The sequence below is a fragment of the Hibiscus syriacus genome, unplaced genomic scaffold (genome assembly GCF_006381635.1).
Source record: "Hibiscus syriacus cultivar Baekdansim isolate YM2019G1 unplaced genomic scaffold, ASM638163v2 tig00110607_pilon, whole genome shotgun sequence".
NCBI lineage: Eukaryota > Viridiplantae > Streptophyta > Magnoliopsida > Malvales > Malvaceae > Hibiscus > Hibiscus syriacus.
This window is the reverse complement of record NW_024062799.1, coordinates 2,095,611-2,110,623: the sequence shown is the minus strand read 5'-3', so window position 1 is coordinate 2,110,623 and position 15,013 is coordinate 2,095,611. Positions and strand designations below refer to the sequence as shown.

General features: G+C 32.4%; 2 protein-coding genes across 2 annotated transcripts; one reads left to right on the top strand and one right to left on the bottom strand.

Annotated features, from left to right (window-relative positions):
- The first annotated feature begins 4,377 nt into the window (after window positions 1-4,377).
- Window positions 4,378-6,512, top strand: LOC120135323 (cytochrome P450 78A3-like). The gene is made up of 2 exons (XM_039151605.1): window positions 4,378-5,423; window positions 5,760-6,512. The coding sequence occupies exons 1-2, from the start codon at window positions 4,431-4,433 to the stop codon at window positions 6,390-6,392; spliced, it is 1,626 nt and encodes a 541-aa protein (XP_039007536.1). The 5' UTR covers window positions 4,378-4,430; the 3' UTR covers window positions 6,393-6,512.
- A 6,214-nt stretch (window positions 6,513-12,726) lies between these two features.
- On the bottom strand, window positions 12,727-13,647 carry LOC120135339 (homeobox-leucine zipper protein ATHB-12-like). The gene is made up of 2 exons (XM_039151616.1): window positions 13,173-13,647; window positions 12,727-13,089 (listed from the first exon to the last, which is right to left on the bottom strand). Exons 1-2 carry the CDS (start codon window positions 13,494-13,496, stop codon window positions 12,733-12,735), a joined length of 681 nt encoding a protein of 226 aa, XP_039007547.1. The 5' UTR covers window positions 13,497-13,647; the 3' UTR covers window positions 12,727-12,732.
- Window positions 13,648-15,013: the final 1,366 nt, after the last annotated feature.

The window sequence follows — 15,013 nt, the reverse complement described above, 5'->3', positions numbered from 1 at the left end:
TCTAAAATTGCTTGTGCCCAATTTTTCATTTTCTTGTAGAAAGCTTCCATCAATTTTTTATTCACCAATTTACCCCATCTTGGTTATTCAAAATGTTCGATTGACTCAACAATTTCATTCAACATTTGATCAAGTTGCTAGTGTGATTCTATAATCATCACCTCTCACTACTTTATCTATTCCAACTTCCATAGGGGTGTTCATTCGGTTAAAACGGTGGCCGACCGAACCGAATTATCATTAACTGAATTAACTGAACTTTTTTCTTTAACCGTTAACCGAACAAAATTTTTTTTAAAAAAATATTAACTGAACCGAATAAATTTCGATTAATTCGGTTAATTTTTGAATTAACCGAATTTTTTTTAAAATTTCTAAATTATATAAAAATTGAATATTTTTTAATAGAAAAAATAATTTACAATTAATTTAAATAATATATAATTATAAATTAAAAATTTTATATGGATTTTTTAATTAATTAATATTGATTTAGGTTTAAAAGTTATTGAATCCTAAATTATTAATTGGATTTTAAATAGTTTGGGTTGAGCTCATATGTTATATATAATATATTTAATATTTAAAGGTTAATTTGGTTAATTAACCGATTTTGAACCGAATTAACCGTTAACCAAATTCCAAAAAAATGTTTAACCGTTCTTCGACCGAACTAATTTGGTGGCCGACCGAATTAACTGAACTAATTCGATTCAGTCGGTTAATTCGATCGACCACCGAAATTTAAACACCCCTAACACCACCATCTTCATTCATTCCACCACCATCTTCATTACCATAATCATCTGTAACACTTCCATCATCATTATCATCACTATTTGCTTCTCCATCATTATTATATGTTCCACCACTTTCACAATCTGTTCCACCGTTAACTCCAACACTTTCATCACCATCACAATCACCATCATCATCTATTCCAGCTCCATCCTCACTCATTCCATCTCCATTTTTTTTCTCGTTCTCCTGCTGTTCAAAATGATCATCATATGTCACTAGAGGGAAAACAAGTATTTTTTAAGCCTAGATTACCATCTTCATTCATTCCACCTTTAGTGTCTGGATCTACGAGGGGAAGAGTTGGAGTTGTTTCTCTGCAAGAGGTTCAGAAAGAATGAGAACCAGAAGAATGATAGAGTACTATGTTTTAGTAACTAGTTTGTTGTAACTAAAATTAGTTGAGTTTGTTGTAACTAAAGTTAGTTTAGTTTATTGTAACGGCCTTGGGCCGTGCCTAGTCTGTATTACTTTAAATAGACTTGGTTGTATTGCCGGGCCTTCATAGTTTTGATCCAATGATATGAAATCATTATTTTTTTCAACCGTTACTAATTCAGTTTCTTCTCATTTTTCCTTTCTCATTCACAATCTCTAAACCCTAATCTATTATTTTCTTGCATCACTGATCTATGTTAGTAACAGTAACCCCTAATTATATAAGAACCAATATAAAAAAAAATTCAATGTGTAAAATTGACAATAAGTGATAAATAATACTTGAAGGCATTAAAAATTTAAACGTTTCTGTAAACTATACCCTGATTATTAATTATCTTAGAAAATAATAAATGAAGATCACGTTCATATCGACCAAGATTTGGTCTTTGGTATTGAAAACTGATATTTTAATAATATATATATATATAGTCTGGTTGCATTTATGCCAACAATATCGACGGTCAGAGATTGTTTCGTTCCGAAACTTCACAATCCAGCTACTCCAACAATTGCCAACAAGCACTGACACGTCGACAGCTGTGAGCCCTTTTTTTATATAACATTCTGTTCCGTTTTCGCTATCCCGAGGGTAGACACAAATTGATATATTAAAGAGTAAGAATCTAATCAGAACATTAGATTAATATAAAAAAGTTAAATTCCAATATTATAAATATAATAAATTAAACAAAAATGAGTTTATAATATTTAATTTAAATTAATTAATCAGTAAATAAAATAAATTGATTATAGAAAAAATGTGACAACCTAAAATTTACTTGATTATGCCCCAGGTGTTTTTACATGAACTGCTGATAGAACATGGCGTTAGATCAAATTTTATAATATTATTCTGTTTACGAGTAATGCCTTTTTTTTATTTATCATTTGAAATAAACGTTCAAATATCTTATAATTATTGATGTTCGTTTTTGAAATTTTTAGAGATATCAATCTTCACTTTAACCATTAAGATAATTTAGTTCGGTACGAATAACTTCAAAAATCCTATGACTATAGTGTATTGTTTTGTTGAGTCCTTCAACTGTTAAAAATTACAAAGTGATCATCCAACTATAGGTGTTGCTTTGTTGAGTTTCTCTACTATTAAAAGTTACAAAATAATTATATGACTATTTTTATGTTCCAAAGTCGTCTTTTTCTATTAAAAAATCGATAGTTGTCTGAGCTTGAAGTTAATATGATGATTGTAATATGATAGACATTTGAAATTATGAGATTAGATTTTATTATATTCATATCAACATATTAATGTCAAACTCATATTGTTGTCAACTTTTTAACAAAAATGACATATTTGAAACACATAAATAAGCAGGCACTCTCGCATATGTATTAAGGTGTGTCAACTAACACCCAAAAATTTTAAAACTTTCATTTTTACCCATATATATATATATATATATATATATATATATATATATATATATATATATATAAAAGAAAAATACACTCATTTAGAAATATTTTGACACCCTTTAAAAAAGACATCGACTATTTAACAATAAAATTTTTAAAATTCAATGTTCCCAACTTAAAAAAAATTATATAATTTTTAAATTTGACATCAAATTTTTTTTAACTCTACCCAGTAATTAGGTAATTATGTGACTATTTTATAGCTTTTGATAATTAAGTGATTCAATAAAATAGTGTAATGTGGTAAGGATATCTATGTTCTTTACTTTTTTTAAAAAAATGGAATAAGGTTGTCTTGATAAAAATATCTTTTATAATCAAATCATGGATAGTGGAAGGAGTAGCGGGAGTTATCATCATGGGCGTACAACATTTCATGATGACCAACACGTGTCGGGAGGTACAGGATGGTTCACATATAGTTAAACCTACTTAAAGAATCTTAATCTCAGGGATAAACAAAATTACATTCGATTTATGAATCATATCAAATCTTCATTTTTTTAAAATCAAATCATAATATTGAATTGACATTGTTGAGCATTGAGAGTGTATAAAATACGTATATTTTTTTTGGATTTACCTATATATGTAAATAAATTATAAAAAACAATTCAAATAATATATTTAGGAATAAAATTTTATTACATTTAATTTTAGAAAAATAAATTAAAATGAGAATAGAAAATAAGTCTTATTAAGTTAGTTAACTAAAGAAAATTCACTCACATGACACAGATACTCACCCCAATTCACAAGGTAGTAGTTAAATTTAGATTTTAATTTTAAAAGTGAGTGTAAATTTTGTTATTTGAAAAAAAAAACATATTATAGAAACTTGTAATCAGAATCTTGATATTTAGAAAAGCACTTCCATTACTTTTATTCATTATTTAATTTTTAAAAACAAGGCAGGTAAGTGAGAATTCATTTGCAATTTTTTTCTAATCGGTATTTTGTTTTCCATTATATAATTTCAATAGTTTTTTGAAAGCTTCAGAAAATATTCTGCGTACAAAATGAAAAATAGGCTTCAATAAACCTACAGTATCGTCATGTGGGGCTAATTTGCATAGGATGGAATTAGAGGTTAAACCAATCTTTAAGCGCTGATTAGTTCTTTGAGTGCAGCCGACAGATAAACGTCAGCAAGTTAGAACCGGTTCCAATGCACCCGTAGCGGCGTTGGTGGGATAACATAAATTATCAATTTTTGTTTATATTAATACCTAATTTTTTTTTAAAATTATACTTAACGTTTAGTTTTTGTTTCATTTTAATATCTTATCTTTAAAAATTTAACACATTTAATATCTAACTATTAATTTTGTTCCGTTTTAGTATCTAAATTTTTATTTTTTTCAAAACTAATGTAACTTTTGAACGAGATACTAAACTGAAACAAAAAATAAATATTAGATATGAATTTAAAAAAATTAAAAGTTTAAGTACTAAAATAAACCAAAACTGATAGTTTAAGTAATAAATGCAAAGTTTATCCTTTAAAATAGAATAATAACAAGTTAAGATTTGTATATAATATAGTAAAAGTGTATATTTTTATATAATATTAATAAATTAAATAATACTTTATTAATAATGTATTTTGTATTTTCAAAAGGTTTAGGATGTCCAATGTCTTTCCCCCTCTATATAAATAGGTGGTAGAGTGGTTGGTTTACGCTCCAAAATCGAAAAGCCAGCGCTCCTTCATTTCCCCTGAGCTTTAGTTTATTCTAGTATCCAACACCATGAGCAGTAATATAGAGAGTGTGTGGGTCTTTGCACTTGTATCCAAATGCCAAGCTTTTTCACAAGAAATTATTGCATGGTCACTTTTTATCATCGCTCTTGTCTGGCTAGTTATAATCTTAGTGTACTGGGCTCACCCCGGTGGTCCAGCTTGGGGAAAACATAGGTTCAAAAAATGTTCCTCTCTTTTCGTTGCGAACAAGCCAATTCCGATTCCAATTCCAGGGCCAAGAGGGTTTCCTATAATTGGCAGCATGAATCTTATGGCCAGCTCCCTGGCTCACCACCTGATTGCATCCGCTGCCGAGACATGCAAAGCCAAGAAGCTCATGGCCTTTAGCCTCGGTGATACTCGTGTTATCGTCACCTGCAATTCCGATGTAGCACGAGAGATTCTTAACAGCTCTGTATTTGCTGATCGTCCCGTCAAAGAGTCGGCTCATAGCTTGATGTTCAACAGAGCAATTGGGTTCGCTCCTTATGGAGTTTACTGGCGAACACTGAGAAGAATCGCAGCAACTCACCTTTTCTGCCCTAAGCAGATTAAAGGTGCAGAGGAGCAGAGACACATCATTGCCTCTGAAATGGTCACGTTATTCGCTCACAATAGCCGAAGCTTCCGCGTACGCGAACTGCTCAAGCGAGCTTCTTTAAACAATATGATGATTTCGATATTCGGACAAAACTATAAGATGGATTCCAAAAATAAACAAGTTGAACAACTCCAGGCACTAGTCGATGAAGGCTACGAATTGCTCGGCACATTTAATTGGTCCGACCATCTTTCGTGGCTGGCAGATTTTGATCCTCAGAAGATTAGAGTCCGATGCTCCAACCTCGTACCTAAAGTTAACTGCTTCGTCAACCGAATCATAGCCGAACACAGAGGCCAAGCTCGAGTAAACGTAAAAACTAGAGATTTCGTCGACGTTTTACTCTCTCTCCAAGGTGCCGATAAATTATCAGACTCCGATATGGTCGCCGTTCTATGGGTAAGCTATCGGATACTTCTTACTGTTACTATTACTCAAATGCAGGATTTTAAATAGTTGTTCACGACTGTGATAGCGTACGCGAAATAATAATATCGTTATCTTTTGATATTCTCATTATACCCGTAATAACGTCCGCTACGACTGCAATAACACCCGCTAACGGTAAACGTGACATGACCAAAAACACGATCACGATCGTAATTTGAATCCTACTCATATGTTCTAACATTTTTTTTTTGTAAAAAATGAAGTGTATTAAACGACAAATCCGAGTTCTATTTCTGGTACTGAGTTTGAGTGTATTAAACACTGTCGTTTGCTTTTTTTATATAGGAGATGATATTCAGGGGAAGTGATACTGTGGCGGTACTGATGGAGTGGATTCTAGCTAGAGTTGTGCTTCATCCTGACGTTCTATCAAGGGTGCATGATGAGCTCGACAAGGTCGTTGGCAGATCACGAGCCGTTGACGAGTCTGATTTAACGAACATGATTTATCTTCCAGCTGTGATCAAAGAGGTTTTGAGGCTTCACCCGCCAGGCCCACTACTTTCCTGGGCTCGTCTAGCCATCACCGATACAACCATTGACGGGTTTCACGTGCCCAAGGGGACAACGGCAATGGTGAACATGTGGGCCATCACGAGGGACCCAAACGAGTGGGCGGACCCACTTGAATTTATGCCCGAAAGATTTGTGACGAAGGAAGGTGATGTGGAGTTTTCCGTGCTCGGTTCGGACCTTAGACTGGCTCCATTCGGGTCGGGCAGGCGAGCATGTCCGGGAAAGACCTTGGGGTTGACCACCATCACCTTTTGGGTGGCGTCTCTTCTGCACGAGTTTGAATGGCTACCGTCGGATCAAAATCCGGTCGACTTATCCGAGGTTCTAAGGCTTTCATGTGAGATGGCCAATCCTTTGTGTGTCAATGTTCGCCCCAGGCGTACGTTAAGCTTATCTCATTAAGGTTATTAACCGCATTTGTGTTCTGGAAAATGATGTTTTAAAGACAGCGAAATAAATGGGAGTCAAAGACAGAGAATACTACTTGTAGCAGTTAAAATGCAGAAGGTTCATAATATCCAACCCTTGTGTCTCAAGTTCTTCATTTTCATATATGTTTTAACCGCTGTAAATACGAGTGACAGTAATACAAGTTCCCATGTCTTTTACTTCGTAGTTAAACAATACTACGGTGATGGTATTTTCAATTTACAGATATAATCTTAAGATCGCACTTCCTTTTTGTTAAGAATATTTAAATTTGGTTAAATTCATGTACACGTATAAGTTACATTGTTCGAATTTATATCATATAAAAAAATAACATTATCTTTTATCATTAAAACCATTTATTAAATTTATAAAAATTACCCTTTAAACTCGTATAAAAAAATCTTTAAAAGGCTACATCATCTCTGTTGCTATATTTGATATATTCTCGAGTGCACTTGGAGGATATCGATCAATCTATAGTTTAGAAGAAAGGTGGAGATGTTAAACTAGGAGCCACCACGTATAGACCATTTTCATGTAATGTAATCCAAATACTTGAGAAAATGATAAATAATAAGACAAAACCCTGTATTACATCGACAAACATGTCATTATTGATTGAGACTTTGAACAAATCCAAGAAGGATGCAAAAGCACGGTGATGAAACTCTTACCGTATGGTTGTGGAAATATACCACTTTTATCTCAACTCTTTGTGCGGCTCTGCGCGTTCTGTTTTCCGCTTTCAGGTTTTCCTTCACATGTTTTAGTTTTTTCTCTTCTTTTACCCTTTTGCTTCTTTCTAAATTACTGATAATTAATACAACAATCAAGGGATTTAAGTTAATCGTAAAAAAACAAAAAAAAAACAAAACAGAGACCGATGCTTTCGCTTTTATGTACAGACTACAAAGGGTCTAAAGAAGGTGGTGGGCAGAGCATTAAGAAAATGACATGGTAGTCGAAATTGGGACAGTGTTGTAAACTAGGTGGTAGTAGTTAATAAAAAACAATATTGTTAATAGGTTTAATGTTGTGTTTAAAATCAATATTTTAAATAGTGATTTCCATTATATATTTGGATCCATTACAGTTTTAGATTTTTAGTGAGAGCCCTAACCATGAAAGATGCTAAAATTTCTTGAATCCAATGAATCTTTTTATGTTTAACGACTACAGGATGATAGAAGAAATAACTCCGGTGATCGGAAACACAACAGAATATCTTCTTAGAATCGAATGGAAACTAATTTTTATTATATGGGTTCAATAAAGGATAACACACTCGACCATAGACCTTAAATAGAGAATAATTAGGTAACTTGTTAAAAGATTTGTAACACATTTGTGAGCTTCTTTGTTTAATCTTGCTCAAGTGTGATATGGGTCAGTGCTTAAGTAGTTGCAAACTCATTTGCCTTTGTGAGGTTTTATTTTATTTGCTAAATTTGTGATCTCTTGTGGAGAGAGTGTGAGCAAAATTTTGAGGTACAAACCTTTTGTGTTGTTGTAAGGCTACAAATTGTCCTTAAAGATTAGCAAATCTAATGGATTTGAGAAATCCTTAGTGTGAGTGCTAAGGTAATGGATGTAGACTTTGGTTTAGAAAGTCGAACCATTTTAAATTTCTTGTACGAAATTTCATTTTTCGGTTGTTTCCACCACAAAGTTTTTAAAAGTCAATTTACCCCTCTCTTGACATTATTCGATGGATCGATAAAGGTAACATATACCTTATAAGAATCAACATGATGTCAAGAAAATATAAAATATAATTATACAAGTTACTTTAATTTAGTTATTTGTTTTGAATTCTAAAAGCTAAGATGATTACAAAATAACATATGTTCTAAATATTCTCAAATCATTTGACAATGAAAGCTCATCCATCTCTGTTGCAGTTGTCGGTGCTTGAACATGAGATCTCTAGAAATAATAATCATTCATTTAACCATTAAGGGAATTTAGTTCATGCTAGTGAGAATTTTTTTAACTTAATATAATTAATTTATAATGAAACCATTAAAAATATAATTAATTATCTACTCATATATATGAATGAAGTTTGTTGACAATAACATGGTATTACATCATCACTATTTAAAAGGCGATAGGTTTGGTATTAGTCAGTAAGAAGAAGAAAATAATTAATTCCTTGTCATCAATGTATAATTTTGTTTAAATCTTTTCCAAGACGATACATCATCCTACTCATTTTTCTTGGCTTCTTGCAGGTTAATAATATATCTATATCTTTCATTTCTAAAAGAGGAGAGAAATCTATATCAGTCTGACATTCACTGTTTGGCTTTTTCATTTTCCTCACTTACCAAAAGTGCAGAGCTGGAGGCATTAATATTATCATTGTATCATGGGTGCTGGATCTTCTTCAATCGAATGATATCGTCATTATTTTGTAATTTTATATTCTTTTAATATATAATATTACTTTTTTTATCATAATCTAAATTTTACAGGTTTTGTATATTTTTTCGATTCTTTATGTATTATTATTTTGTTTATATATATATATATATATAATAAGATCCAATTACACAATGTAAAACTCTTTTAGTTTTACACAGATTTAGAATATTGTATAAGTAAAAATAGATGACTAAAATTAATAATAGAAAACGAGAATATATTTATTAAAAAAGAAATAATGAGTTAATCTTAATCGTTTATTTTTTCTCATTTAATATTTTTAAATTTATATAAAATTAAAAAGCATGTGATTATCAACCCTATAACACACACAAGTTAGGCAAAGCATCTATCTATCTATCTAATGCCGTTTGTCGCATGAGTTTTTGCTTTGATTTTTCGGGTTGGATAATGAAGGCCAACTTCAACAAGACAAATATTTAATTTGTACGACCCTGCATTAGCTGTTGTCGGTTGTGAAAAAAATCTGGTGAGCCAATGGCAGCGATCTGTTAAACAAACTTTAATTTCTCTTGATAAGCTTGATTAAGACCGCTACCTACCGGTTTTCCATGGTCTAATCATTGATTTTGTCAAAAATGAATTATTAAGTAGACTCAATGATTAAAGTAATTGTTATTTTTTTATGAGATTTGGATTCGAGTAATTATATTTCTAGGGATATATTGAAACATGTATAAAACATGGGATTAAGGAGATTCGAAGAAGAAACCAATAAGGGTTGAGGTTTATCGCATATTGGTAAATGAATCAATGAAGCTTCAGGGAACTTGATTGCTGTAGCACTACATCTGTTGTTGCAGCAAAGCTTTGAGTTGAAGTTCCGATATGAGCAAAATTGTGCAGCAGATCGTTTGGCTGCCATGACCAGAGGCAATCCGGTTGGAAAATCCTTTGTTACAAATTCCCCGAGCTGTGTGATGAAATCCACATAAGTAGAACCAAAACACGATTTGACTTTTGTTCGGATTAGGAACAATTCAGCTTTTCCGGTCATGTTCATTTTTTCTTCATTCTCAATTAATTAATCATGGAAGAAATATTTATATTTTTACTTGTTCAATCATTTAAATTGTTATTTTATTGACTTGTACCTGACATTCATTTTAAAACTGTTGACCAAGTCGGAGTTTGAAAGTTGAAATTGAGTTGAGATGTAACAATAATAATAATTTAACATCTCCTCTTTGTCAGTTACTACAACTATGTCGGGCTGACAACAAAGGAAATCTAATGAAAAGCTCCTCGTTTATCATTAATTCTTTTGTTTACAAATGATGTGATTGCCTGGAAAATCAAAACAAAGCAAGTTTTTGGGCATGACGAAAGCATAAAACATTTTAATACAAGTGACATGCACCCAAAGAAAAATGTAAACTCACACCTAATTCATTGCCATTTCCTAATTTATAGTCTTATAAATATATAAACACTAATGACATAAACTAGTAGTAGTACATCTTCATCAAGAAAAAAGATACCATACTAGCAGTAAAAGATGAAAAAAAAAACAAGACATCACATCGTTAACCTAATCATGATTAAATGGCTCAAATAATGCTAACATAGGCATGGATTATCGTTAACTTTCCCATCTTTCTAGTTGGTGAAACTGCTTCTTCACGTACCTGCTTGAGTGCAACATATCCCAGAAATCCCGCTGATTAAATGGCTCAAATAATGCTAACAAACCCTTATAATTTTCTACCTTATGCTTTCCAATTCACTGAAATAGGAAAAGGGATAGTTTCAGAGTAATCAAAATCTGAGAGCATGGTTGCCTTTCTGTATTCTGCAATGAACTAAACGTGGTTCTGCAATTGGTCGGTTAATTGCTCACACGATTTCCCCTGATTATTTTGTTTGTTTTCTACCCAGTAATAAAATAACTGTTCAAGATAGAGAAACAATTGGTGTTCATAATTTTATCCATGTTTTTGCAGTGAAATCAATGTCTTCGTACGAATTAGTTATCTACAAAGAGGAGAGACACAGATTTGTACCCTTTTGCTTATTTGAGAGAGAGATTGGGTTAATTTTCTATTAGTTTCGAGTTTAGATTGATTTTGCCACCTCTGCAGAAGAAGATAAGGTGGACCTTTTACTACTGATTCCGAAATGGCTAGTTCGAAAGGGGTGTTTCCTATGCTCGGGTTTGAGGATTAGAACTTAGAAGTTTTTTTTTTTTATTAATTCGAGTGAGTATAAGGTAATATATGTTTAAAGATAACTCTCAATCTTTTTACATTAAATGCTCATACTCCTTACATCTATAGTACTCGAACACAAATTCTCAATGAATAACAACAATTATTTTATTATGTCACTTAGTTCATGCTAGAATTTAAAAATTAGATTTCTGGCTCACTCAAAAGTCCTAATTGTGTCTACAAATTTCAATGGTCTGATCCATTTTGAAAATAGAATAAGATACCCATTTAACTCAAGCAAAAGTTGGACAATGGCCCATCGTCACCTCCTGGAAACTTCATAGCCAAGTAGGGATAGATATTCCACGGGTTCTAATCTAATCCAATTTTGTCATTTCTTTCTTAAAATTTAATTTCGATTTGGATTGATTTTTTTTATGGATAGAGTTAGACCGAGTAAGATTTTGAATGAAAAATTCGATTCAATCTAATATAATATTATAATTATTCTTTATAAATTTAGAGATAATTAAAATAGTATTTTTTATAATATTTTTTTTAAAAAATTAAATCCTTATTTTACGTAATAAAAATGATATATATATATATGTCAAGTCAAGTACGGATTTTCACCTAAAAAAACAAGTTGTGTTTCGAGCCGAATAAAGCCCTCCAAAATCTAGGTTGGGCCGAGTGCAAATGAAGAAATTTATTTTTTTGAATTGAATTTGAGTCCACTAAAAGTTAACTTGGCCCATATCCATCTTTAAACTAGAGAGGGCATGCATGTAACATGTTCACAAAGGTTATCATTTCTTATTATTTAATCAATACATACATATGCATGAATTATGAGAACTCGAGTGAATAGTATTTAAATAACATAAATTCAAGCAATTTTGTTTAAAGAGATGGGCAATAGTTTATTCATATTTAAAATCGAATAGTGATGCCTAACATACTGGTGAATGGATTTTTGGCTCTCCGACTCGTCTTGAGAGGAACTAAAATAGGTGTGCGGATAACATGGCTGAAATAGGGAAAGGGGTTCGGTTCAACAATTCCGTCACTATTTTGAATCTAAACTATCTTTTTGTGTACTGTAATGTTGCTCCCTTTGAACTTTTGGGACTTTTGTTAGTAGATGCCACTGATATTACCCTGTACTGCACTATTTAAATTGGAACAGAGAATTTCAATATATATATGTATAGGAATAGGAACAGAATATAACATTTTCAGGTGACAACTTATCCATTTTTGGATAAATTTGTGCTATATTTATCCCAAGCAGGTCGAATTATGATACACAAAACAAACGAAAGTCATTTGCGTACTATTTGCGTATCCCATGCTGTGCATAGCCAAATATTTACTATATCATCCATGTTTATTCCAACGCCCACTCCCCTAATACTGACTGTTTATCTTTTCTGTTGAAAGAAAATTAAGACTTTAAGGAGAAGAAAACAAAATCGAGTACAACGGGTACACTACAAGTCTCAGAAGAAATTAGCCTTATCAGCTTCCGTCCAAGATTCCATCATTCAGCATGTTTATACTGGGTTCTAGTTTCAGTAGATTTTCTAAGTTGGAATTTAGAATTTAGACCGCAAAATCTACTTCTCTTCATCTGAAATTCAATGGATACATATTCATACACAAGGAAAGATTATTTGAATACAATCTCCTCTAATATGTTTTTTGTTATTTCAAGACCAAAAATCCCACCATGGATAACCACAATTGGGCTGATCAAAAAGACCATCGTAGTCGAAACTGCGCCAATCTTCCGGAGATGTTAAAGAATCGTCAGCCGGATCCACCATGCTCATGAGGTTGGCCTCTTCTTCCGCTCCGAAATACTCCGTCTTTATGGCACTATCGTCATCCGAAAAGACTCCGAGTGCATGTTCCGATCTTCCCATTGAGAAACTGAGCTGCCCTTCCGAATCAGACTTGATAGTCGTCTCTCCCTTACCTCCATCATTGCAGTTCGTCGCTGTAACTTGTCTGTAACACTGGCCTTCCTCTTTCGGCTTCTTGATCAAATCGTTCAGCATCTGCAACTGTAAATTAAGGGTAAAATATATGTAAGCTTCATTGCCTTTTTTTAAAGCTTAACTGTTGGATTAAGAAAGTAATTAAGTACCTGAATCACTAAGGCCTGTTTCTCTTTCTTTAAACTTTCGTACTTAGCAGCAAGATTGTCGTAATTGGCTTGTAGGAAACTGTAATCTTGTTCAAGCTGCTTTGATTTCCACCGTGCTCTCTTGTTCTGGAACCATATCGCAACCTGGCGTGGCTGCAAACCCAATTCTTTAGCCACCTGCAACTTCTTCCGAGGCTCCAGCCTTGTCTCGGATTCGAACATCGATTCCAGAGATTTGATTTGTTCATCGCTGAACCTCCTCTTGTTCTTGTTCTTCTTCTTCTTGGTCGTGTATTCTAACATCTCCTCAGAGTATTCTAACATCTTTGGCTGGATAATTCTTCCTGCTTTACTGCTGCAAATCTTTGTCCATATACAAGCTGGTTATAACCGTGGAAAAGGGGAATTTTTCAGACGTTTGCACTTGAATACGGTGGTATTTATAAGCCCAAATGCAAGCAGAGTCTATGCTTGGTTTTAGGTCTCGCATTGGATTTGTAAATGCAATAATCCCCTTCTTTATATCTAAAGTCTGGCGGGGGGGGGGGGGGGGGGGAGGAATGAGAAGTGATAACGTAGTGTTTTTCCTCTTTTGCCTGATTAATATTCCCCATTTCCATTCCTCTTTTATTTTCGTCACCCTCTTCAAGTATTACATAAATTTTCAATATCATATTAATCACATATTTTTAAATAATTAATTATTAGCATTTGGTTTATAATTTTGGAATGAAACAGTTAACATACAAGGACAGCACGTAAAAGTTGGGTAAATTACAAATTCCATCACTCAACTTTCTTTCCACTCATAGTTTGGTCATTAAAGTTTAAAATTTTTAGTTTTCTATATAAACTTTTGATTTGCTTTTATTTTGATCACTCCTTCATTAAATACCTAACGACGTTGTGACTGGATGTTTTTCTTCTAAAAAGTATAAAATGAACACAAAACTTTCTTCTTCTTTTTTGTGAAAAAAATCTCTATTTTCAAATTTCGTTTGATTTCTTAATGATGAAATATATGCTTCCAAATCCCAACATTGGAGAGGTGGAGAATGAGGAAACGAGTTGTATATCTTAATTCCATGCTTATCGAATTGTGGATATTAAGATCATAGTGATTTAGGATTTATTAAACTTTTGATTCGTTCTTATTTTGGTCACTCTAACATTAAATCAAAAATGAATGAGTGACATGTTAATCATGTGTGCTGATGCGAACTTCCTTTTATTCACATGTCATCCACAACATTTTTTTTAATTTTCGTTTCCTTCAAAGATGAAAGTTTTACAACTTCATCATTATCTTCCGTCGGCGATGCAACTACCATTCTATGAAATTTTCTCCAACCACCCAAGATAATAACAAACTCGCCTTCTCATTCTATGAAATTTCATCATTAAGTTTGAGTTTGAATTTCATGAATTTTAAAGTGATTTAGGTAAAATATAAAATGAGAGAGTAGTAGCGGATGAGAAGGCGAGTTTGTTATTATCTTGGGCGGTTGGAGAAAATTTCATAGAATGGTAGTTGCATCGCCGAGGGAAGATAATGATGAAATTGTAAAACTTTAATCTTTGAAGGAAACGAAAATTAAAAAAAAATGTTTTGGATGACATGTGAATAAAAAGAAGTTCGCATCAGCACACATGATTAACATGTACACATGATTAACATGTCACTCATTCATTTTTGATTTAATGTTAGAGTGACCAAAATAAGAACGAATCAAAAGTTTAATAAATAAATTGATTTTTTTAATTTTAATGACCAAAAACAGAAATAACAAAAAAATTGAGTGATGAAATTTGTGATTTACCCATAAAAATTAGAATTAGAA